Source organism: Chiloscyllium plagiosum, chromosome 13 (assembly GCF_004010195.1).
Source record: "Chiloscyllium plagiosum isolate BGI_BamShark_2017 chromosome 13, ASM401019v2, whole genome shotgun sequence".
NCBI lineage: Eukaryota > Metazoa > Chordata > Chondrichthyes > Orectolobiformes > Hemiscylliidae > Chiloscyllium > Chiloscyllium plagiosum.
The window spans coordinates 46,749,379-46,773,280 of record NC_057722.1 but is presented as its reverse complement, the minus strand read 5'-3'; the positions used below and the strand labels follow the sequence as shown (position 1 = coordinate 46,773,280).

The following is a 23,902-nucleotide window of genomic DNA, read 5'->3' as shown; positions in this document are numbered from 1 at the left end:
AAGGTTACTTGCTCCAATAATATATTGCAGTCGTACAATCATACATTTCAGAGTAACATAGACACACAGAAGATAGGCGTTGCCATTGAGCCTCTCAAGCCTGCTCTACTATTCAATATGATCCAGGGCTGATCATCGACCTCAATATGTGAATCCTGTCCTCTCCCTATATCCTGTGATCCCTTTAGCCACAAGAGCTATATCTACCTCCTTCTTGAAAACACAATGCTTCAGCTTTAAACACGTTCTGCAATAGTGAATTCCACAGGCTCACCACTCATTAGGTGAAGACATTTCTTCTCATCACAGTTTACCCCTTATCCTGGACTCCACTACCATTGGGAGCATCCTCCCATCAGAATTTCACAGGTTTCCATGAGATTTCCCTCTTCTAAAGTCCAACGAATACAATCTGAACTGATTCAACCTCTTCTCATACATGAATCCTGCCATCCCAGGAATCAATTTGGTAAACCTTCACTGCACTCTCTCTATAGCAAGAACACCATTCCTCAGGTAAGGAAGTCAAAACTGCACATAATGTTCCAGGTAAGGCTTCACCAATGCCCAGTATAATTGCAGCAACACATTCTTGTTCCTGTATTCACATCCTCTTGCTATGAATGCCAACATACAGTTTGCCTTCTTTACTGCCTGCTTACTTTCTATGAATGATACAAGAGAATGTCCACGCCTCATTTAACATTCCCTGCTCTTAATTTACAGCCAATAATAATCTACCTTCCTATTTTGGTCATCAAAATGGATAGCGTCATATTTAACGACATTATACTGCATCTGCCATGCATTTGCCCACTCACTCAGCCTGTCCATATCACATTGCAACATCTCTACATTCTCCTCAGAGCTTAGTCTTCCATCCAGTTAGTTCATTTGAGACATTACATTTAGTTCCCTCAACTAAATCATTAACATGCATTGTGAATGGCTGGAATCCTCGTACCGAATGCTGTGGTATGTGACTAGTCCTTGCCTGCCTTTCAGAAAAAGAACCATTTATTCCTACTCTGTTTCCTATTTGCTAATCAATTTTCTATTCATCTAAATACTCTACCTCCAATCCATTCATGTTAATTTTATTTATTAATCTCTTGTGGGAGTTTGTCGAAAGCCTTTTGAAAGCACAGATAAACCATATCCACTGGATCCACCTGATCAGCTACTCATTATATCCTTGAAGAATTCCAGCAGATTTGTCAAGCCTGGTTTCCCTTTTTGTAAAAACTAAACAATGGCAGGACATACACAATCAATGGTAAGACCCTGGTTAGATTAGAAAACAATAACAATTTATTATCACCAGTATTTATGAAAATGCAGTGAGATGTGTAAAGTCACTACAATACAGCCCCATTCTAATTACAGAAATTGTAAGAAATAATTGAGACAAAGTTAGGATAAAGTTAATCTTTTGTTCTCTCCAAGGCAAGCTGGGATGATGGAGTGCTATGGGATGCCACCGCTGAAGCTGGTCCTGAGACCACAAAAGCAATGATTTCTGGACTGCTGCCACCACCACAGCAGACCCTCACAAGTGCCTTCCTCCACCATAACCGCAGAAAAGAAGAAAAAAGTGAACTTTAGTACAAAAAAGAAACGAAGGAACAATAAAAAATAAAGAAGAATGTGGCTAGCCAGGTGAGTGGGAGTGGGAGCAGTAGTGTTCTGGCAAAGAGCCCAAACACTTCCTACCCTGCCTTCACCATTTTTGTTTTGGTAGTATTGTCAAACAAAGAGACCAAGGGGTTCAGGTACACAGCTCTCGAAAGTTGTGCTGCAGATAAACAGGATGGTTCAGAAGGAATTGAGCACGATTGCCTTCATTCCTCAGACCATTGAGTATTGGAGTTGGGACATCAACTTGAGGCTGTACAGGACGCAGGTGAAGCCGCTTTTGGAGTATAGTGTGAAGTTCTTGTTGCCCTGCTATAGGAAGGATATTATTAAATTGGAGGGGGTTCAGAAACAACTTACCAGGATGTTACCGGCCCTGGAGAGTTTGAGTTATAAAGAAAGGCTGGATACGCTGGGATGTTTTTCACTGGTGCATAAGAGATTGAGAGATGACCTTCTAGAGGTTTATAAAATCATGAAGGACACAGATAAGATGAACACAATGGTCTTTTCCCCAGGATAGGGGAGTTCAAAACCAGAAGGCATATTTTCAAAGTGAGTGAGAAAGATTTTAAATGGACCTGAAAGCAACCTTTTTCACAGAAGGTGCTTTGTAAATAGAGTGAACTGTCTGAGGAAGTGGAAGATGCAGATATAGTTATAACATTTAAAAGATATTAGGACAGGTACATGAATAGGAAAGGTGGTACTTGTTTAGTTTGGGAAATTTGGTCAACATGGACAAGTTGGACCAAAGGATCTGTTTCCATGCTGCATGACTCTATGACTTTATAAATCCATGCTGACAATGTCTGATTTTACCACTGTTTTCACAGCAATGTGCTATAAAATTCTTGATAATGGACTCTAGCAACTTGACCACTACGAACGTCAGACTCATTGGCTTAGAATTCCTTGTTTTCTCTCTACCTCCCTTTTTAAGTAGTGGAGTTACATTAGCTACCTTCTAATTTGTAGGAAATGTTCCAGGGTACAAAGAATCTTGGAAGATGACAATCAATGGATCCACTATTGCTAATCCACTTCCTTTGGGATGACGACCATCAGGCCCAACAGTATTCCTCTACTAATACAAACTTGCTTTGGCTCCTCTCTCTCATTAAACATATGTTCCCCATCATTTCTGGTACAATATTTGTGTCCTCCTTTGTGAAGAGTGAAGCAAAGTGTGAACTTAGTTTATCATCAATTTCATTGTTCCCCATTCCCTCTGTTTCCTACTGTAAGGAACCTACATTAGTTTTCACCAAATCTTTTTCTCTTTATATACCTATTGAAAACCTTTACTGTTAGTTCTTATGTTCGCCACCAACGTACTCTCATACTCTAGTTTCTCCTTCTTAATCAATTCCTTGATCTGACTTTGCTGATTTCTAAACTGTTCCCAATCCTCTATTGTTTCTCTTGCCAATTTGTATGCTTTTTTTTGCATTTAATACTATCTCTAACTTCTGTCGTAAGCCATTGTTTGCCCATTTTATTTTGCATTCTTGCACCACACAGGAATAAGCAATTTTTGTAGTTCAACCATTCACTCTTTGAATGTTTGGTATTGACTATCTGCTGTCATTCCTTTCAGTAACATTTCCCATCATAGCCAACTCACACTTTGTATCACAGTTTCCCTTAGATTCAGGACCTTAGTCTCAGAATCAACTATCTCAGTCTCCATCTTGATGAAGAATACTATCATATTATGACTATTTATCCCAAAGGGGTCTCTCACAACTACATTACCAATTAATCCTTTCTCAATGCATAATACCCAGTCTAAGATGACCTGTTATCTCGTTGGCTCCTCAACGTATTGGTTCAGAAAAGCATCCTGTACATACTCGAGGAATTCCTTCTCACCATATTGTGATTAATTTGAATGACCTAAGCAACATGCAGATTAAAGTCACCAGTAATTTTACACACTCCTTTACTGCATGCATCTCTGACTTCCTGTTAATTCCATTCCCAACATCACCACTACAGTTTGATGGTCTATATATCACCCCTACTAGGAGTGTTAGCCCCATGGTATTTCTCAATTCTACACACTCTACATTATCCGCGTTAATATCTCTTCTTAATATTGTGTTTATATTCTTTTTATCTAGTAATGCTACGCCATCTTTTTCCTTTTTGTCGATCCTTCCTAAATACTGAATAGCCAGGAATGTTCAGTTCCCATCTCTGGTCATCGTGCAGCCATGTCACTGTAATCGCAACTTTTTCATATCACACAATAGATGTAAATGGGTAAGTATTACAAATGTTGAAATATATAAACCACGTTAAAGATCAATTTGATTCAGTAAAGCATTGATATTTGAAAGTGCCTCAATCCACAGACATTGTAGATTGGCTCGAGATCTACAATTTATCTAAACGTTTTCTGATTACAGGGGTTTTACATTGATTACAGTGCTCAGTGTGCACTTGTGGGAGCTCTACAATTGGAGGTTATTCCCATTAACCCTTTTTGAATGCACTTTAGCTAGCTTCAGTGCATTCCTCAGCACATAGTGCTGGACTTTGGAATTTGGAGGTTTGTACGACTTGGTCATCATTGGTTCCTTACACTGGGAGACCAATAAGTTTAGGACAAACTAAAGTATGTCTTTCATTAAGTTAACTTCCTTACTCCATCAGAGGATGTTTGGCTCAGCGGCCCCCCTGGGAACAGTATGTAGATGAAGGGTTTTCATAAAGTTTCAGAAAAATCCCTGCATCTCCTTGCAAATGTGGATTCCAGAGAAGATAACTGTCTTTTCCGCACTACAACCCCTTTGGGGCAGTGCATGGTGGAAGTGAGACATCTATCTGAAGGGGAAGGCCCTCACCACCAACTCACCTACATCTTGCTTTCTGTTTAAAAGTTCTGGCAATGAGGTGCCTTGCAACATGCTTTTGGCAACCTTTTTGATGTTCAGCCAATTATAACTCCCAATTGATATTAAGCTTGAAATCAGCTAGCTGAGTGCAGACTCAGGACTGAACCTATGTCATTCCTGATTATATCTATTTGGAGAAGATTCTAAGCCATCAGGAGTAACCTCCCCGGTGTTGGAGTTAGAAATGTAGTCAAAGCTTGAAACAAGAACATCTCTGACTGGATTTATTACGAAATATATTCTTAAAAGTTCTGATGGTGGACGGTTCTCTCAGTTGGCTACATGGCTGGTATGTAATGCAGACAAACTGTGGGTTCTATCCTTACACTTACTGGTGGAGTGATTGGAGCTATGTTCCATTGAGATATTGTGGTGTCAACTATGGTTAATAATCATTGAGCAGCAGATATTATTCTTGAAGGGAAGTTGAACTGGTTTGATACTATGCACTTCAGCTGGTTTTGCATTTGGGAATCACACTGTCACACGTTAACAGAGTTACAAAACTGACTCTTGTGAATGTGGTGAATTTGTAAATGAAATAAAGTGTTGGAAACCTCCCTACTTCTGAGTTAGGAGGCATGGGTTAAAGTCCCACTTGCTCCAGAGGAGCATAACAGCATCTCAGACAGGTTGATTAGAAAATGCCTAAACAGCCAGGTTCTGCTAGGTCAAAAGGCCAGTGTGTCATAACATGTCTGAACAGATTGATGAAAAGTTTAAAAGTAAAACTGAGTTCTTAGGAGTCTTCTGGCAATGTGGTAGTGTCCTTAGCTCTGGACCAGAATGCACAGACTCAACTCCTACTTGTTCTAGACTTTGTCACATCATGTTTGAATAGGCTGATTAAAACTAACTATAAACATTTGCAGTGTGAAAAAAAAACAGCTGAGTTTTTCACCAGTAGGGTGGTTTCTGGATAGGGTCCAGCAGAAAATGTTTGTGTTAAACTATAAGTTTACAGTAAAATCTCTGAAAGTCATTTGTTATGCAAATTCAACAGATAGTTATTGGTGCATTAACAACAAATACATTTCACAATAATATATTTCCACATTTGCTTTTGCCATTGGCAGAAGATTAACCTTTGTTTGCAGGGTTGGAAATTCATCAAAAACACCACTATTTTTGCTTAGTTTAATTAAATCCCAGAAAAAGGAAAGAATATCTTAGCATGGTACACACTCATGAGGCAGAATTCTAAATCCATCACCCCAATCTCCAAATAAAAAGAACACTTGAATCTTAACCTTGTGTTGCTTAGGCTGAAGGAAACACTTTGGAGTCTTCCTTCTGATCCAATTTGTGGCCCATTCTCTACCTTTACCTTCAGTAATTTTTTTCCATTCTTCCATCTGGTTTTCTCAACAAATTCACTCTCTTTCTCGTCTTCCCTCATCATCCTCATCAATTTGCCCTCCCATCTGTGACAAGATTCATCTGACCTTCCTTCCCCTTTTCATCTACCTCCAATTATTTCCACAACACACCAGAATCCATTTCATCTCATAATCTCATTCCTGAAGAAGGGCTCATGCTCCTGCTCCTTGGATGCTGCTTGACCTGCTGCGCTTTTCCAGCAACACATTTTCAGCTCATTTCATAATGAATTTGGTATCCAAGGCCATGGGAGGTAAACTAGAATATTTAATTCCCCCATCAGCCCAATAGTGCAGGAAATGTGAGCTTTGTTTTAATTTTTTTTAGGTTTCTCATATTTTGAAAGTTATAGATTTGTTTATATCTATTCTATATTTTATACTAGCTCCTAGTTGAAAAAAAGTTAATTTTAGATGAGTGTTTAACGGAAGAGGTACTGCGTGCATGGCTTGAATTTATCGGTACCACATGTACAGATAGATTGTTTATGGGTTAAGGACATGTTGTTTGGTTGTGTCTAAGTTTATGAACAGGAATAACGATAGCAATTTATGAGTTAAAGTAAGTATCAAGAGACAGATAACAAGATCAAAACATGACAACATAGGAATGACCTTGGCTACAAAGGATAAAAATAATGGGTATGGAAAGCCGCTACAGTCAGTGGAAAGGAAGAAGTATCTGAAATTGGATACTGATTGCCTTCGTTTATTAAGTAGAATTTGTGTTCCTTAATTATTGTCCTTACATAGCAGCATCCAGACTTTCTTTGTCTAAAGTTTATCATTTGGTCTGTGAACTTCTTACAATGTCACTGGGCAAAAGCAGTTCATAATGCAACATGGTTCTAAAAAGATTAAGAATGTCTCATGTTTACATTCTATGCTTTTGCGACAATCCCAAATTGTCAAAAGTTGCTAAAATTGACTTTCATAAGTCCAAATTCAGGAGAGGAAAAGCACAGAGCTGGTGAAGGTTTCTTCTCTAAAAAAAGAGAAGAAATTTGTGATGTTGAATCAGGAAAAAATCTGGATAAAGGATATCTAAGGGGAAATGACTCTTTCTATCATAGAGAAAGTATGGTGTTTCATTTGTGAAGCTGGAAATTAATTCAAGAAGTTATTCAGCAAAATATTACATTTGAAAAAATTGAATTTTGGTGTAATCTTACTGAAATTGTAACTGATGGAACAAGCAACGTGTCACAAGTAATTCTTTGCACCAGAAAGACCAAGTCATAATAATACTACAGCATTACTATCAGATGTAATAATTATTGTAGCACAGATTATTTAAAGAGTCTCAGGTTGCGATCAAAAGAACTCACAAAATTTACCTGAATTTGCGAAGTCTTAACGCCTTGGCCAGCACTTATTGGTGGTTTCAGGATTGCCTTTCCCTTGTTTTTGCATTCCTTAACAAACACGTTCACAGTTTCCTCAAAAGCAGCAAACTTCAAATACTGTTATTGAAAAGCATAAAAGTTTAATGTGTGATAACCATTTAAGATATTTGCAGATAATATTAATGTTCCAGTTTAATTCAAATTTAGTTTTTTTTTATTGTGGCATTGGATAGAAAATTTTAATTTATAAATCTCCTCACTAATAATTGCTCTGATCAATAAATTGCTCGAATCTTGAATAGGCAGCTATTAAGTAATATTACGCTTTCATATTTGATGGAATCTAAATGCAGTAATATCAGTCATCTCAAGGGTAGCACATGCAGGGACACAATAATTTGTGAGCCATCTATCACGACTAAGAAATGGATAGGAATCAGAGGAGTAAACAGGAAATTTAAATGCGGGTGGTAGGAGGAGGAGGAGAATGGACTAAGAGACATTCTAACACTTTATAGAGATCATCAGAATGAAAATCTTACAATGTTAATATATGCAAAAACCTTTGGTATAAGGCTAAGACATGGGCTTGTGCCCTTAAGTTATCAGATGGCTTGAGGAATTTGCAGCATGTCCATCTGTGGCCAAGGGCAGACTTGCTACTCTATGTATCTTTGGGGCACCATTCACCAACTGTCCAAAAGTGGGACACTTTCACACATAGGTTTCAAGGTTGTTCTTCTTTTCTTATTCTCCAGAGAAGACAAGGTTAGAGAGGGCTAAAAACTACTTAGAGGATGAAAGGCTTGGGAGGGGGTATACAAGCTTACATAACTAAAAGATATGGCATCATTCCAAGGCAACTATTTTGAAATAGTGTGGCAGGAAGGGAAAGAGTGCACTAGCACTTTTAAAAAACAGCAAAATGGGCAAAAGGGGAAAAGTTGTAAAAAGGCAAAATTAATGGCTCTTTAATTAAATATACATAGTATTCAAAATTAATGAATTAATGGCACAAGATCAATGTATCTCCCAGACGTGATGGATGCACCTTAGGATATTAAAGCAAGTGGATGGTGGATGCACTGGTAATAATCAGCCAAGATACTGGAAAAATCCCAGATGACTGGAAAAAGGGAGGAAGGCAAAAACAGGTAACTACAAGCCAGTTACCTTGATACCTGTCAGTGAGAAAATGTTAAGAGTCTATGATAAAGTATATAATTGAGCATTTAGAAATACATAATATAATTCACCAAAGTCAGCAGGGTTTCATCAAGTACAAAATCATGTTTTTTCAAATGGGTAGCTAGACTGAAACAGATGAGCTGTAATTTAATTTAACATATTTAGTCTGTACCTAATACAAAATACAGAAATTGCACATGATTCAATTGTGAGCAAGATACAGAGATCTTACTTTCACAAAACTATTTGTGGAAAAGGCAACTTGTACAATAACTCTTCAATATACATTGTCAACTATGCATCTGCAACTCTATTTTCCTGAACATTTTTTTACTACTCCTGCTTAAGTAATTCCAAGTACCATTGGCCATTATGTTGTCAGTAAATTTAGGCTCAACAGCAACATTTAATTTAACTCTCTGACAAAGTATATGAATATCAATATAGTTTTGTTCACCTACCTCTTTTATCAAACCATTTAGCTCAGCTTCATGTGCTAAATTGTCCCCCATGTTTCATGGAATGTACTGTTGTCTTGTAGTTAAACAATCTATAAAAGAAAATCAAAAAGGGACATTGAAAAAAGGTAAAGAACCCAAGATTGGTGAAGTCCAAATGACTTTGGGTAAAGGTTGATTATAAAATCCATGTCTTAAACACTCTATGTTTAACATTATATAAGAAATTACACCATAGCTTGAAAATTAGCATAATTCTGTTCTGTCAAATTGCTAACAGGCCAGGCACTATTTCTGTCCATGTTACTTGGGACAGCTTGTTTGATTTTATTTTTAAAATGGTGAATACCAAATTATTGAGAACATCACAAGAAATACTGCAGTTTTAAAACAAGTTAATTGTTTTTTAAATGACGGCACTTACGTGTCAAGACTGCCAACAAATATGCAATAGAAATATAGAAAAAGAGAAAAAAGAGCAAGAGTCGGCCATTTTGACCCGTCGCGCCTGTTCCACCTTGCAATATAAACATAACTGATCTTTAGGTTCAATACCATAAATACCCCCTTCCTCAATATCCATTTAGGCATTGCAAGACTGAAGACTCCTCCCACTCCACCTCATCCCTCTTAAGTTCCTGACCTGCAGACAGCCATCAGCAAGGATAGGTGACAACACATCCTACATGATAATCCTCAACACCGGTGCCCTGCAAGGCTGCATACATGGCCCCTTACTATACAGTACTCCCCCCCGGATCCATGGGCGATATGTTCTATGACCTACCGTGGAAGCTATTTAAATGGTAAACGTACCTTTAAAGCAGCCACCTGGTCCCTGGTTCTGGAACGTTCTCTTTTACATATTTGGAATGCAGTAAACCGCAGGTAAGTGAAACAGCGATAACCGGACCCACAGATATAGGGGTCGCCCTGTACTCCTTATACACTTACGACTGTGTGGCCAAATGCAGCTCTAACACTATTTGCAAATTTGATGACACCACAATAGTCGTGATCTCAAGCAACAATGAGACAGAGTATGGGAAAGAGATAAACAGCCTAGTGACTTGGGGTAAAGACAACAAGCTCTCCCTCGATGTCAGCAAAACAAAGGAGCTGGTCATCGACCTCAGGAAGTGGAGTGGAGGTCATGCCCCTGTCTGTTTCAATGCTGCTGAGGTGTAGATGGTTGAGAGCTTCAAGTTCCTAGAAGTAAATATTAGCAATAATATGGCGATCCACATCAAATCAAATCAAACCAAACTAAACAAGAGCCTCCTTCCTGAAAACACATCATGTTTTGGCTCAGCCATTTCCCATTGTAGAGAAATCCACAGGCTCAGCACTCTCTGGGTGAAAACAACTTCTCTTCATCTCAATCCTAAAAAGCGTTATTCTTAAATTATGGCCCTTTGTTCTGGATTATCCCACCATCAGGAACATCCTTCCGGCATCTAACCTGTCTAGGCCTATTACAAATTTATAGGTTTCTAATGAGATTGCCCCTCAGTCTTCTAAACTCCAGTAAATCACAATCAACTCAATCTCTCCTTATACCTCAGTCCTGCCAACCCAGAAATGAATTTGGCTCAAGTGTGTTGTACTCCCTCTGTTGCAAAAACATTGTTCTTCAGATAAGACCAAAATTGCACACAGGTATGGCCTCGCCATTGCAGCAAGGTATCTTTATCCCTGTACTCTCTTGCATTGAAAGCCAACATAAGCTTGCCTTCTTTACTATCTGCTGCACCTGTGTGCTTACTTACAAGTGGTGCACAAGGACACCTAGTTCGTGTTGGACATGCCCCTCTCTCAACTTACAGCCATGAAAATAATTATCTGCCTTCCTACTTATTGTATCAAAATGGATAACCTCACAGGTTTTCACATTATACTGCATCTGCCATGCATTGGCCCAGTCACTCGCCCTGTCCAAATCATACTGCAACAACTCCGCATCCTCCTCACAGCTCACCTTTCCACCCAGCTTTGTGGCATTGATATATTACATTTAATTCCCTCATCTAAATCATTAACATATTTTGCACTGTGGTAGCCGACAGTCATTGTCTGCCATTCAGAAAGAGATCCATTTATTCCTATTCTTTGTTTGTTGTCTGCTAACCAATTTTCTATCAATCTCAATACATTACCCTCATCCCATGCGCTTTACTTTTACACATTAATCTCTTTTGTGAGACCTTGTCAAAAGCCTTCTGAAAGTCCAAATAACTACATCTATAGGCTCCCCCCCGATCAACTCTGCTAATTGCATTCCCGAAGAATTCCAGTAGATTTGTCAAGCAACATTTCCCTTTTGCTGACTGTATCTCGTTCTACCACTATTTTCAAAGTGCTCTCCTATAAAATCCTTGATAACAAATTGACAAATGTTCAAATTATGGCAGCAGTTCATTATACATCAGTTCCTGGGTATTTGAATCCAGAGAGATCAGGCTGTAGTTTTGTATAATTTGGAGTTGTGATTGTCCTTTTGAGGAGAGAAACAGTGATGACAGATTTCAAGGATAGAGGGACAGAACTCAAATAGATGAGGTCTGAAGAACAGTCACCAGACTCGAAATGTTAATTCTCCTTTCACTCCATAAATGTTGCTGGATCTGCTGAGTTTCATTCAGGGCAGAGGAGATGACTTGGCCTCCTCCATCGCCAGACCATGGCAACACAATGCCTGGAGGAAGAGCGCCTCACCCTCCGCCTAGGAACTCTCCAACCACAAGGGACGAATGCAGATTTCTCCAGCTTCCTCATTTCCCCTCCCCCCACCTTATCTCAGTCCCAACCCTCGGACTAAGCACTGTCTTCTTGACCTGCAATCTTCTTCCTGACCTCTCCGCCCCCACCCCCTCTTGGCCTATCACCCTCACCTTAACCTCCTTCCACCTATCGCATTCCCAACGCCCCTCCCCCAAGTCCCTCCTCCCTACCTTTTATCTTAGCCTGCTTGGCACACCTTCCTCATTCCTGAAGAAGGGCTTATGCCCGAAATGTCGATTCTCCTGCTCCTTGGATGCTGCCTGACCTGCTGCGCTTTCCAGCAACACATTTTTCAGGTCTGCTGAATTTCATTGTCAATTTCTGTTTTTGCTTGAGACTATTAACAATACCAGCAAACAGGCAAACCAGTCAGAATAATTAAGGTTAGAGAGCATGGAAAGCTTAGATTAGGTATGAGATGAAGTTGGTAAGAAACTAATGAATGATGCAATACATTGACAGGAAGGGAAGTGACACCGGCAGCTAATCTGATTTACTCAACTTTAATGGCAAAAATGTCCATGGGCACCTTGCTCATGATGGCAAGGAGACAGGGAAAAGGAGTTTAATAAGACAATACAAAGTTGAATTCCAGAAAAGTACATAATTAAAAATCTGGAAAATAGTGATGTCAGTGACTTTGCTGTTGGACAATATTTTAAAAGTAAAACCCAAATTCTCCAATGCAACATGTGTGCTGAGATGGATACCGTTTTAAAAGAACAGGATATTCTACATTGTGGAGGGATGATTGTTAAATATAAATTTAAAACTATATGGCAATATGAAAAAAATATATGTGCGATCTTGGCAATTTGCTTTTCCCTTTAATTGTAACTACTACAATTTTGTAATTTAAAAACTACCAAAGAAGTGCTCATTTACTGTTGCTATTTCTGTCTGGTGATATAATTGGTGGGGAAGGCGTCAATAATAATTAGCAGCAGTACTGTAGCTTCCTACAATTACTTAAACATAATTCATTCCTAAACCATTTTTTAAAAATGATCAGTAAGACACCATGGTGTCTTTAGTTTCTCTTCCCTATTTCACAGAATAAACTCAGTTGTTTCACAACAGTAGATGCAAAGCAGCAACTTTCCAGATACTTATTAGCAAGTAAAGACATATTTTTGTTATAATGTCAGGTATAACATTCAGCACTTGATAATTCAGAATTACTTAATTAAAATGATTTGAAAACAGAATTTTGTTTAGTCCTAAATGTCCACTTTGTCATATTATTTGCCACTTCGTTCAAATTATTGCAAATGACTTGCTTTTCATTTTTAATTATTTTCTGAAATGTGCATTTAGATAAATTTGACCAAACTATGTACAGAAAGAACCTAGTGTTAAAGACCCATGCTAGACAACTTGGAGACAATGGGGAATGCAGGCTTTAATTCTATCAATTTTGGTACATACTGTACAGAATGGTGCTCTTCATTTTGTTGCAGAAGCTTTTAAAAACCTGTCCACTGAAAATTCCATTTGTTGCAGTCACTCACTCAAAATGTTAATGGATTCCAATCACAAAACATAAGAAGCAAAAATTTGATTCTGCCTGTTTTCAGCTACAAGGATTATGATCACTCCACACCTGACTGATTACTTGGAATTCATGCTGCCTGCTCAACACCATGATTGTACTGTCTGATATTAAACGTGCTGCTGACCAGCTAGACACTCAGCAGGTTATTCAAGTGTGTAAGTCTCGCACAAATTACAGCCAGGCTATACTTCATGGGGGCAACCTGGATCTCTTAAAAGATTGGCACATTCTGGTTGCAACTGATTGTCTCCAAAACTGTTTTAAGAGGGAATGTACACTAATGGAGTAGTAAAGGAGTTCAGGAATTTCAGTTTCTCTGAAGCTGCAAAAACAGGAGTCACTTGGGACAGAATTTGAATGTTTCTGAACAGAGCGACATATTCACAAAGCTTTTTGTCTTACATGGATCAAGTACAAGAATATCAAATTTCAAATTACAACAACAATTAGTGCTACAGCACGTTAATTTGGTTAGCAAGTTTGTTCTGATTTGACGACACATTGTCATGGAGAAGGCAACAAGGTTACCCAGCTCACGCATAACTCAAATAAGTTGCAAAGCTTGAACTTTTGTGTGCAACAAACCCATTTCAGAATATATGTCATATCTAGCAAGTGTAAATAAACCTCATTGCAAGCATGAGTTTTTATCTTAAATGAGATATTCGTGAAGCTATTCACACATTCACGATTATTTAGCAAGTGTTAGCTAATTATGGACTTACTTGGTATGAAGGAAGGGTATACAGATCCATCTGGATCTGTCCCTTGGTCTAAGTGGGTGCAACTTGTCGGGGGGTGGCCACCCATCTGTCTCCCACAATCCTGTCCTCACCCAGATATCCCTGAAGATATCATTTTAGATTTTGTGATCTGTGGAGATTTAAGGACTGGGGTACACAGCAGATGAAGCAACTATTATTTTTATTTAGTACATAAAGTTCACTTTGTTCTAAACTGGTTCCCTGCAACATTAACACCATTTTAAAATTCTTATTTTTCAAATTGCTACATGACTTTGTCCTTCCATGTCACTTTAATCTTCTCCAACCCCACAAACCTCCAGATACTTGTGCTCCTCAAATTTGCTCTCTCATGCATTCCAAATACTATATATCCGTTCCATCATTGGTCACATCTTCAGCTACTCAGACCCCAAGCTCTGCAATTTCTTTCCTACACCTCTCCACGTCTCTATCTTGCTTTCCTCTTTACCTAAAATGCATCTATTTGACCAGACGTTTAGTTATCTGTCCTAATATCTCCCTATGTAGCTCGGTCTCATTCTTCGTCTCGTCCTGGATGTTTGGATCCTTGGGATGTTTGCATTAAAGGCGCCATATCAGTCGTTGTTGCTGTAATTATGTCCCTTTAAAGACAGAACACTGAGCTTTAAACATCTAGGCGTGTGTTTGTGGGATGGAGTAATCTTTATTACGTTTCTCATGAAGGGCAAATCCACTAAAATCAGGAGGAGCCGCGATGCCTGATTATAAAACTGGTGACTGGCGCCTGAACCATTGCCCTTTAATTACATGGAGCTGGCAATCTCCAGTAGTAACCTGGACCCTCATTTAGGCACAACTTTAACAAATAATTATATATTTTGCTGATTTACTTCCTTTATAGGTAAAATACACTGGATACCTCGAGCACACCGCTCCGATCCGCCACTTTACAGATATATCCGCCGACAACGGTGGACTGCCAGCCTGCAACCAGAACTAACTCCTTGGCAACCTCACCGACGACAAACAACTACAAATGTACGGCCGACGCTTGTCGTAAAGTGTCGCAAACCGCAGGCCCCGCCCTCCCTCCGGGTGGCGAGATGTCACTAACATCTGCAAAGTCAGCGATCGCCTCTCCCCGTGGCCCAACTATAATCTACTGGCGCTACAGAATTAGACATGAGGTAAACCAATTTAAAGTGAGCACCTGGAATATGTCACCGAGATTTTAATTTTGAACGAAGTAGTTACTGGGTAACTGAACCCCAGCCCAACTTCAAACTCCAACATTACATTAACGGCGCCATATCAGTCGTTGTTGCTGTAATTATGACCCTTTAAAGCAGAACACTGAGCTTTAAATGTCTGGGCTTGCGAATCAACACGGACATCTACTACAAACCGACCGACTCCCACAACTACCTGGACTACACCTCCTCCCACCCTGCCCCCTGTAAAAACGCCATCCCATTCTCCCAATTCCTTCGTCTCCGCCGCATCTGCTCCCAGGAGGACCAGTACAAAATACGTACAACACAGATGGCCCCCTTCTTCAAGGACCGCAATTTCCCCCCCGACGTGGCCCACCCCATCTCCTCCACTCCCCGCTCCTCCGCCCTTGAGCCCCGCCCCTCCAACCGCCACCAGGACAGAACCCCACTGGCCCTCACCTACCACCCCACAAACCTCCATGTACAGCGCATCATCCGCCGTCACTTCCGCCACCTCCAAACAGACCCAGCACCAAGGATATATTTCCCTCCCCTCCCCTATCAGCTTTCCGTAGAGACCACTCCCTCCGCGACTCCCTTGTCAGATCCACACCCCCCACCGACCCAACCACCACTCCCGGCACCTTCCCTTGCAACCGCAGGAGGTGCAACACTTGCGCCCACACCTCCCCCCTCACTTCTCTCCAAGGCCCCAAAGGAAACTTCCATATCCGCCACAGATTCACCTGCACCTCCACCCACATCATCTACTGCATCCGCTGCAGCCGGTGTGGCCTCCTCTATATTGGGGAGACAGGCCGCCTACTTGCAGAGCGATTCAGAGAGCACCTCTGGGCCACCCGGACGAACCAACCCAACCAACCTGTAGCACAGCATCTCAACTCCCCCTCCCACTCCACCGAGGATATGCAGGTCATTGGACTCATCCACCGCCAAACCACAACAACCCGACGGTCGGAGGAGGAGCGTCTTATCTTCCGACTGGGAACCCTCCAACCACAGGGGATGAACTTGGACTTCACCAGTTTCTTCATCCCCCCTCCCCCCACCTTGTCTCAGCCGGATCCCTCCAGCCCGGCACCGCCCTCCTGACCTGCAGTCTTCTTCTTGACCTCTCCGCCCCCACCCTACTCCGACCTATCACCCTCACCTTAACCTCTTTCCACCTATCACATTTCCAACGCCCCTCCTCCAACTCCCTCCTCCCTACCTTTTATCTTCTCACACTCTATACTCACTACACACACATATACACTCTCTCTCACACTCACAACCCCCAACCCAGACAGACACACACAGACAAAAACCTACATGCACACATATTTTGTGGGGTGAATTTGTACTTGCAGAGTTGCATTGTACTTTGCTTAAAAACTGCATGAATTCATGTGAAACTCAGCTCAAAAACTGCATGCATTCATGTAAAACTCTGTTGTCTCACTTTTTAGATTAGAATCAATCTAAACATCATGGCATAGACAGAGAGCACAGGGGGCTAACACCGTCAACATATTGTCTAGCTAACACCCATTGTTACAGCTAACCTGAGAATGCAACTTTTTTTTAAAGTTTTGTGATTTACACAAGAAAGAAGTTCAACTATCATGGTATCTGAACAGATGAAAGACTCAACAGACAATCAAGGTATTTTTCAATGCATAATTTCAGTTACATCACATTGTAAATTTTTGCTATAAATTCTGTGCCTTAGAATTGTGTCCTCCACTATCACCTGATGAAGGAGCGGCGCTCCGAAAGCTAGTGTGCTTCCAATTAAACCTGTTGGACTATAACCTGGTGTTGTGTGATTTTTAACTTCAAACTCCAACAGTACAGTATTAACATACACCCTGACCAAGTCAACCCTCACTATCAATGATCACTCCAGCGTTTTACATCTTTGAAGGAATTTTGACTTTAGCTTATTTTTGACTGGTAGAAGGAATGATATTCGCTGTCTCCTTCAAATTTCAAAAGAGTAGAGGCTCGTTGTAAATAGTAACTTGCCAGGCACAGAGTTACGGTACGAATTGTGAAGTTGATAATCACTAAAACAAATGAAAATAAATTTAAGGCGGATTTACAATGAAAGGCTCCATCACTGTACGATTCACTCCCAAATCATTTGAATTGTTACCTCCCTTTCAAACATATTTGTGCATGTGAGAAGGTAACAACAAGCCGAGATTTTTAATTGATTTTATGTTTATGGGTTGGTCATATTAGTGGCAGGTACGCCTATGATATCAAAAAATAAAGAGAGCATTGTGTGACCTTAAAAATGGAAAGGCTGTTTGAAATTAAATGAGATGATAAGTTTTGTTTCACTTGTGGAGAGAGTCGTAGAGCTAACAATCTGATTATAACCTAGTTATCAAGGGCTTCAATGAAAACTGAAGGCAAAATAACAGCAGATCTGATTTGGAGATACCAGTATTGGACTGGGGTGTACAAAGTTAAAAATCACACAACACCAGGTTAAAATTCATCAGGTTTAATTGGAAGCACTAGCTTTCGAGTACTGCTCCTTCATCAGGTTCACAGCCAACTGATGAAGGAGCAGTGCTCTGAAAGCTAGTGGTTCTAATTAAACCTATTGGACTATAACCTGGTGTTGTGATTTTTAGCCTAACAACAGATAGATTGCTTTATGCTGGGTTCTAGACCTTTTCTTGACGTTTGGTCAAGAACTTATCTAATTTATATTTAGTTGTTCACCAAGCTTCTTGTTTATGTGAGCGTCAAGAGCCTGCATTAGCAGAATAAGACGAGGATTTTTCCGGTTAATTGGACAGAAACTTACTCAGGACAAAGTGAGGACTGCAGATGGTGGAGATCAAAATCAAACAGTCTGGTGTTGGAAAAGCACTGCCGGTCAAGCAGCATCCCAGGAGCAGGAGAGTCGTTGTTTCGAGCATAAGCCCTTCATCAGGAATGTGGGGGAGGCCTAGGGGCCTGAGAGATAAATGGGAGGGTTTGGGGCTAGGGGTGAAGGTAGCTGAGAATGGGATAGTAGATGATGATGAGGGACTGATGGTGATAGGTCCGAGGGGAGGGTGGAGCGGAGGGGGGGAAAGAAGATGGACAGGTAGGACAGTTCAAGGGGATGGTGGAGGGTTGGATCTGGGATAAGGTGGGGGGAGGGGAGATGACGAATTGGTGAAATTAACTTTGATCCCGTGTGGTTGGAGGGTTCCAAGGTGGAAGATAAGGCATTCTTCCTCCAGGCATTGGGTGGTTAGAATCTGGTAGTGGAAAAGGCCCAACACTTGCATGCCCTTGAAGCATTGAAATGTTTGGCCACAGGGCAGTGGAGTTGTTTAGTGTGTGTATCTTGGGGCATAATTTTAATTGACTGAATTTGAATTTGTTTTTGTCTCATAGCAACCCAGGTACTGCTAGCTGCTGGACCAAATGTTACATTGTAAATTCTCCAGGACTCTGTGTGCTTGCTAAGTCCTTCAACTCTCTTAAAGGTACAATACCCCTTACATCTTCATAATTCCTTCTCCCCTTAAGAAAAAAAATGAACCAACAGAAAGAAAAGGGGGCTTCATTTTTTTCTATTCTTTAACACATTAGCATAACAAAAATAGAACTTTAATCTAAGTTCACCATAACTTCTTTCTATATACCTATATGTACATAACATTAAATAAGTACAAATCTCATCTAAACTTTATTAGTTAAATCTGCGATTACATTCTTATGACCTGCAACATATATGATTTTTAAATTAAAAGTTTGTAACATAAGACCCCAACGAAATAGTCTCATATACTTGTCTTTAAAGCATTCTAAGAAGTAAGAGGATTGTGATCCATGTGCACAACCATCTCTGACACGTTGTTCGTGACATACACGTTAAAATGTTGTTAGGCCAGTACCAAACTCAATAGCTCTTTTTTAATCATGGAGTATTTCCTGTGCTGGATGTTGAGTTTCTTTGAAAAGTAACCAACTCGCAGTTCAATCCCATCCTCATCTTCCTGGAGCAGTACAGCTCCAACTCCACGTCACTAGCACCAATGGTGACTTTAAAAGGTTTTGAAAAGTTTGGGGTAACTAAAACTGGTTTGGTCGTTAATATTGCTTTCAAATGGTTGAATGCCTCTGGCATTGTTCTATCCACCAAAACTTTGTGTTCTTCTTTAGCAAATCGGTTAATGGTGCCATTACACTGCTGAGGTTTAGAACAAATTTCTAATAAAATCTGCTGAGTCCTAAGAATCAAAGCACCTCTTTCATCGAGGTTGTTCATGGAAATTCAACGATGGCTTTTGTCTTTGCATTCTATGGGGTCAACCTTCCATGACCGATGTTCTGTCACAAGAACATCACCTCTGCTTTCACAAATTCAGTTTTATTTCAGTTTATTACCAGTTGAGGCCCTCATTCCTGATGAAGGGCTTATGCCTGAAATATCGATTCTCCTGCTTCTCAGATGCTGATTGACCTGCTGTGCTTTTCCAGCACCACACTCTCGACCATAATCTCTTAACCCCTTATCTGACAGTGTGGCAAATACCTCACTAGCTCTGCCTACCAGTTTGGTCTGAACTAGCATTACCCATAAATCCTTGGACCACTCCATGTGCCAAGCCAATTTTTCAAATGAAATAAAGAAGGCTTCAATGTCTTTCTCATCAAAATCTCCATCATGTTAACTTGACTTTGCTGAGTAATTTGCAACTTCTCAAGTTCAAATTCTCTCTCTTTTGGTCTCTCCCTGTCTTCTCTCTCTCTCTTTGCTCAGCTAGGAACTTTCTCTCTCTCTCACTTTCTCTTTCTCTCCCCCTTTGTTCATCTTCTAACTCCATTTTCCTCAATTGTAATTTTAAGTTTTTCTACCTGTACTCCACTTAGGTGTGTCAGAGAAACAGACAAGTGTTTGAGTATTTCTCTTACAATTTCAGCTTTACTTTTGTCCTTGGTTAAACCCAAATTGAACTTAATTCTAAAAGTATGTCCTTTTTCTTTCCTTCCAAACTTTCTTGGCAAATTTGAGAATTATCTTCAAATCCCAGAACCTCTCACAATTTTAAGAGCCATTTCTCTCACTTTTAATTTAATCAACCACAAGTCACCGAAATTAAACAAATGGTCTCACCTACATTTTATTTAAAGATCTAGGACACTTACCTGCAATGCTGGGAATTTTCGTACCCCCAAATCTATTCAAATCTGTCTAAAGCAGTTCAAATCCCGGTCGAGCCCCCAAATTGTTACGACACGGGGTAAACCACCCTCCCCCCAGTTAATTTAGACCAGCAACACAGAAATGATTTAACCTGTGCTCTAATCTGTTAAAATTCAAAAGGCAAAGAACTATCCCAAAAGTCACTATTTAAAGTAAAAATGAACAACTTTAATTTTTTTAAAGTCTAACAGAGAATAATTAACTAACAACTATTGGCAACTCATTTATCGAAACCTATCTTTTAGCTTCCCCTCTGCAATACTGGTCTGATAAAACCCCCAATTAAGATTTACAGCCAGCTGTCAAATCTTCTCTTGATATCTTCCTGTAGATTTGTTCTCCAGATCAGTGTCAATGTTTTTTCCTGTGAAAACTCCTTCTCCAGACAGGTACCTCCAGACAGAACTCAGAAAGTTTTTACGAGCAGCCTACATCTGTTGGTCTTTTGGCAGTTCTCCCTCAACTGTTCAAATTTTCCTGATCTTATACCCTAAAGCGTCAGATAGTTTCATTGGTTTTAATATTGTCAAAATACCAAATTCAAACTTGATTGGAGTTTAGTATCTTGGGGCATAATTTAAACTGATTGGCTGGCTGGATTTGAATTTGTCTTTTGTGTCATAGCAACCCAGGTACTGCTAGCTGCTGGACCAAACGTTACATTGTAAATTCTTCAATTGGTCTGCTTGCTAAGTCCTTCAACTCTTAAAGGTTCAGTACCCCTTACACCTTCATAATGCAAGGAATATCAGATTGCTGGCTTAAATCTGTAGTTTGACGATTGGTTAACTGATTTTGAAACTCACTCAATACTGCCTTATCCTGTAAAGTTGAAAATAAAGATGCATATATTCTTCTTCCTTTGTCAAGAAGACATTCAGTGCTTCACTGGGCACCATACTCATTGGAAAGACCCGTTATGGTAAACACCTGTATCAACATTACCTCTTATACCTTCCCTCAAAAGTGGCATAAAAGAGTTCGAGTTACAGAATTAGGCCGTACAATTTGTACAAGTCTGGAACGAGGGCTGACCCTGGAAAAAAAGTAGGCAACAGTTGTCTCGTAAACAAGAGCTGAATTGAAAAAGAAAAGCTGGTGAGAGTAGGACAAAGTAGAGGATATCCAGGATTGTGATGGTGGAGGGGGTTTGTTGCAGTACTGGTATTGAATGGGAGTGGGACTTGGGCTGACAGTGCAACAGTCCATGCAATGTTAAAGATACCTTCAAGACTGCAAGCAGGTGCTGGTCCTTGTGAAAACAACAATAACAGGACCATATCAGAAACATGTCAGGGATGGAAAGGTCTTACACATATCTTTATGCAAGATAAGAGAAATTATAATAGGAAACAAAGAAATGGCAGAGGCACGAAACAAGTATTTTTTTGTCTTTCTTCATAGTAGAAAACACAAAGCATGCTCAAAATATTGGAGAATCAATGGTCGAATGAGAAATTTAAACAACTAATATTAATTAATAAAGACAAAAGTATTCAACTAAAGCTAACAAAAATCTGGACATAATAGCCAACCTCCTAGGGTTGTGAAAAAGATGATTGCATTCATAGTGCAAGTAATGGCTGTATTCTTCCATAAATTCTGGAGACAAAATAAATCTCAAAGGCAGCATTAAAGATTTTTTTAATGCTATGTTAGTAGGGATACAGTTTTTAAAATTCAACTTTGGGAAGGAAATGAAATGGAAAATCTTCCCAAAATCCACAAACAGGGACTGCTGGATGACCCATTATTTCTGTCCCACAAACTTATCTGTTCTTACCTTGACTTTTTTTTTTCTATTCTTGTTACTTCACACTAAAATCAATGATTTTTCTGACATATTACATCAGTTTCAGAATTTCCAGTTCATGGGTACCAGCCACCTCTTCACTATGGACATGCCATTCCCCCATCAGATTAGTCTCATAGCTCTCCATTTCTTTTAGGAAAGAAGGCCTGAACCACTCCCATCCATCACTATCCTCTGCCTGGGCAAGCTCGTCCTCACTTTGAATATCTTCTCTTTTAACTCCTCTCACTTTTTTCTATTCAAAGAAGTGACCATGGTACTTGCATGGGCACAGTTATGTCTGTCTCTTTGTGGGATATACCTTATTCCAATCCTACAATTCTATCCCACAACTCTTTCTCCAGTTACCTTGACTACACATCTTATACAACCTGTCTCCTGTAAAGACTCAAATTCCATTCACTCACACTCTCCGTCTCTGTCACATTTGTTTTATGATGCACCTCTGTGGGGGCAGGCATCAGAAATGTCCATCTTTTCCTCAACCAAGGATTTCTCATCACCGTGGTTGACAAGGCCTTTAGCCATGTCTGACCTATTTCCAATACTTGCTCTTCTCCCTTCCCTCCCATATCACGAGTACAGTCCCCCTGGGCCCACCCGATCAGTATCCACATCCAAAACCTCCATTTCCACCACCTCCAGTAAGAAACCACCACCAGTCACATTTTCCTCTTGCCCTCCTTGTCTGCATATCAAAGGAACCATTCCCTCAGGATACCTGGTCCATTCCTCCTCCACTCTCAACACTTCCCCACACTTCCCATGCAACATCTGTTTATGTCCTCCCTCTTCATTATCCAAGGCTTCAGGTGAAAAAGCAATTTACCTGCACTTCACTCGACCTGGACTATTCGCTGCTCGCCATGTGGTCTCCTCTACACTGGGGAGATGAAACACAGATTAGACAATCACTTTGCAGAACACTTCCATTCTGTCCACAAAAATGATTCTGAGCTTCCAGTTGTCTGCCGTTTCAATATTACGTTCCCTGGGCAACATTTCTGTCTCAGGCCTGCTGCATTATTCCAGCAAAGCTCAGCATAAACCAGAAGAACAGCATCTCATTTTCTGCTTGGGGATCCTGTAGCCTTCAGGACTCAATATCAAGGTCAATAATTTTAGAGCCTGAAAACCTCCTCCCATGTTTTTACCCACCCCCACAGCCCAGGCCGTGTGATGTCATGGGCTGCTTTCAACACAGCAAACCCATTTTCATCTATTTTTGTTTTTCTGAGCATACTATCAGCCATCTCTTTGTCTCCCTAACAGTCTCTCTCTCTCTCTCTCGGGGCTTCATATCCACCGATCATCTCACTCCTTCCTTCTGATGAGGGCAGAGCAGTAGATGTGATCTATATGGACTTCAGTAAGGCGTTCGACAAGGTTCCCCATGGGAGGCTGACTAGCAAGGTTAGATCTCATGGAATACAGGGAGAACTAGCCATTTGGATACAGAACTGGCTCAAAGGTAGAAGACAGAGGGTGGCAGTGATGGAGGGTTGTTTTTCAGACTGGAGGCCTGTGACGAGTGGAGTACCACAAGGATCGGTGCTGGGTCCTCTACTTTTTGTCATTTACATAAATGATTTGGATGCGAGCATGAGAGGTACAGTAAGTAAGTTTGCAGATGACACCAAAATTGGAGGTGTAGTGGACAGTGAAGAGGGTTACCTCAGAT

The 23,902-nt window shown here is 40.3% G+C and overlaps 1 protein-coding gene and 1 long non-coding RNA gene across 8 annotated transcripts in view; one reads left to right on the top strand and one right to left on the bottom strand.

Moving 5' to 3' along the window:
- LOC122555972 (lisH domain-containing protein ARMC9) overlaps positions 1-14,992 on the bottom strand; it is a 146,983-nt gene extending 131,991 nt beyond the window's left edge. For all 6 annotated transcript variants that reach the window (XM_043702296.1, XM_043702294.1, XM_043702297.1 and 3 more), the window contains exons 1-3: positions 14,893-14,992; positions 8,913-9,001; positions 7,255-7,380 (exon numbers count right to left, since the gene is read on the bottom strand). In XM_043702296.1, the coding sequence (XP_043558231.1) occupies positions 7,255-7,380; positions 8,913-8,963 (177 nt within the window). In that variant the 5' untranslated portion in view covers positions 8,964-9,001; positions 14,893-14,992. The remainder of the gene's footprint in view (positions 1-7,254; positions 7,381-8,912; positions 9,002-14,892) is intronic.
- The window catches only part of LOC122555974, a 15,665-nt gene continuing 3,711 nt past the window's right edge, over positions 11,949-23,902 (top strand). For both annotated transcript variants that reach the window (XR_006313407.1, XR_006313406.1), the window contains exons 1-3: positions 11,949-11,986; positions 14,875-15,160; positions 16,778-16,852. This is a non-coding gene — a long non-coding RNA (uncharacterized LOC122555974). The remainder of the gene's footprint in view (positions 11,987-14,874; positions 15,161-16,777; positions 16,853-23,902) is intronic.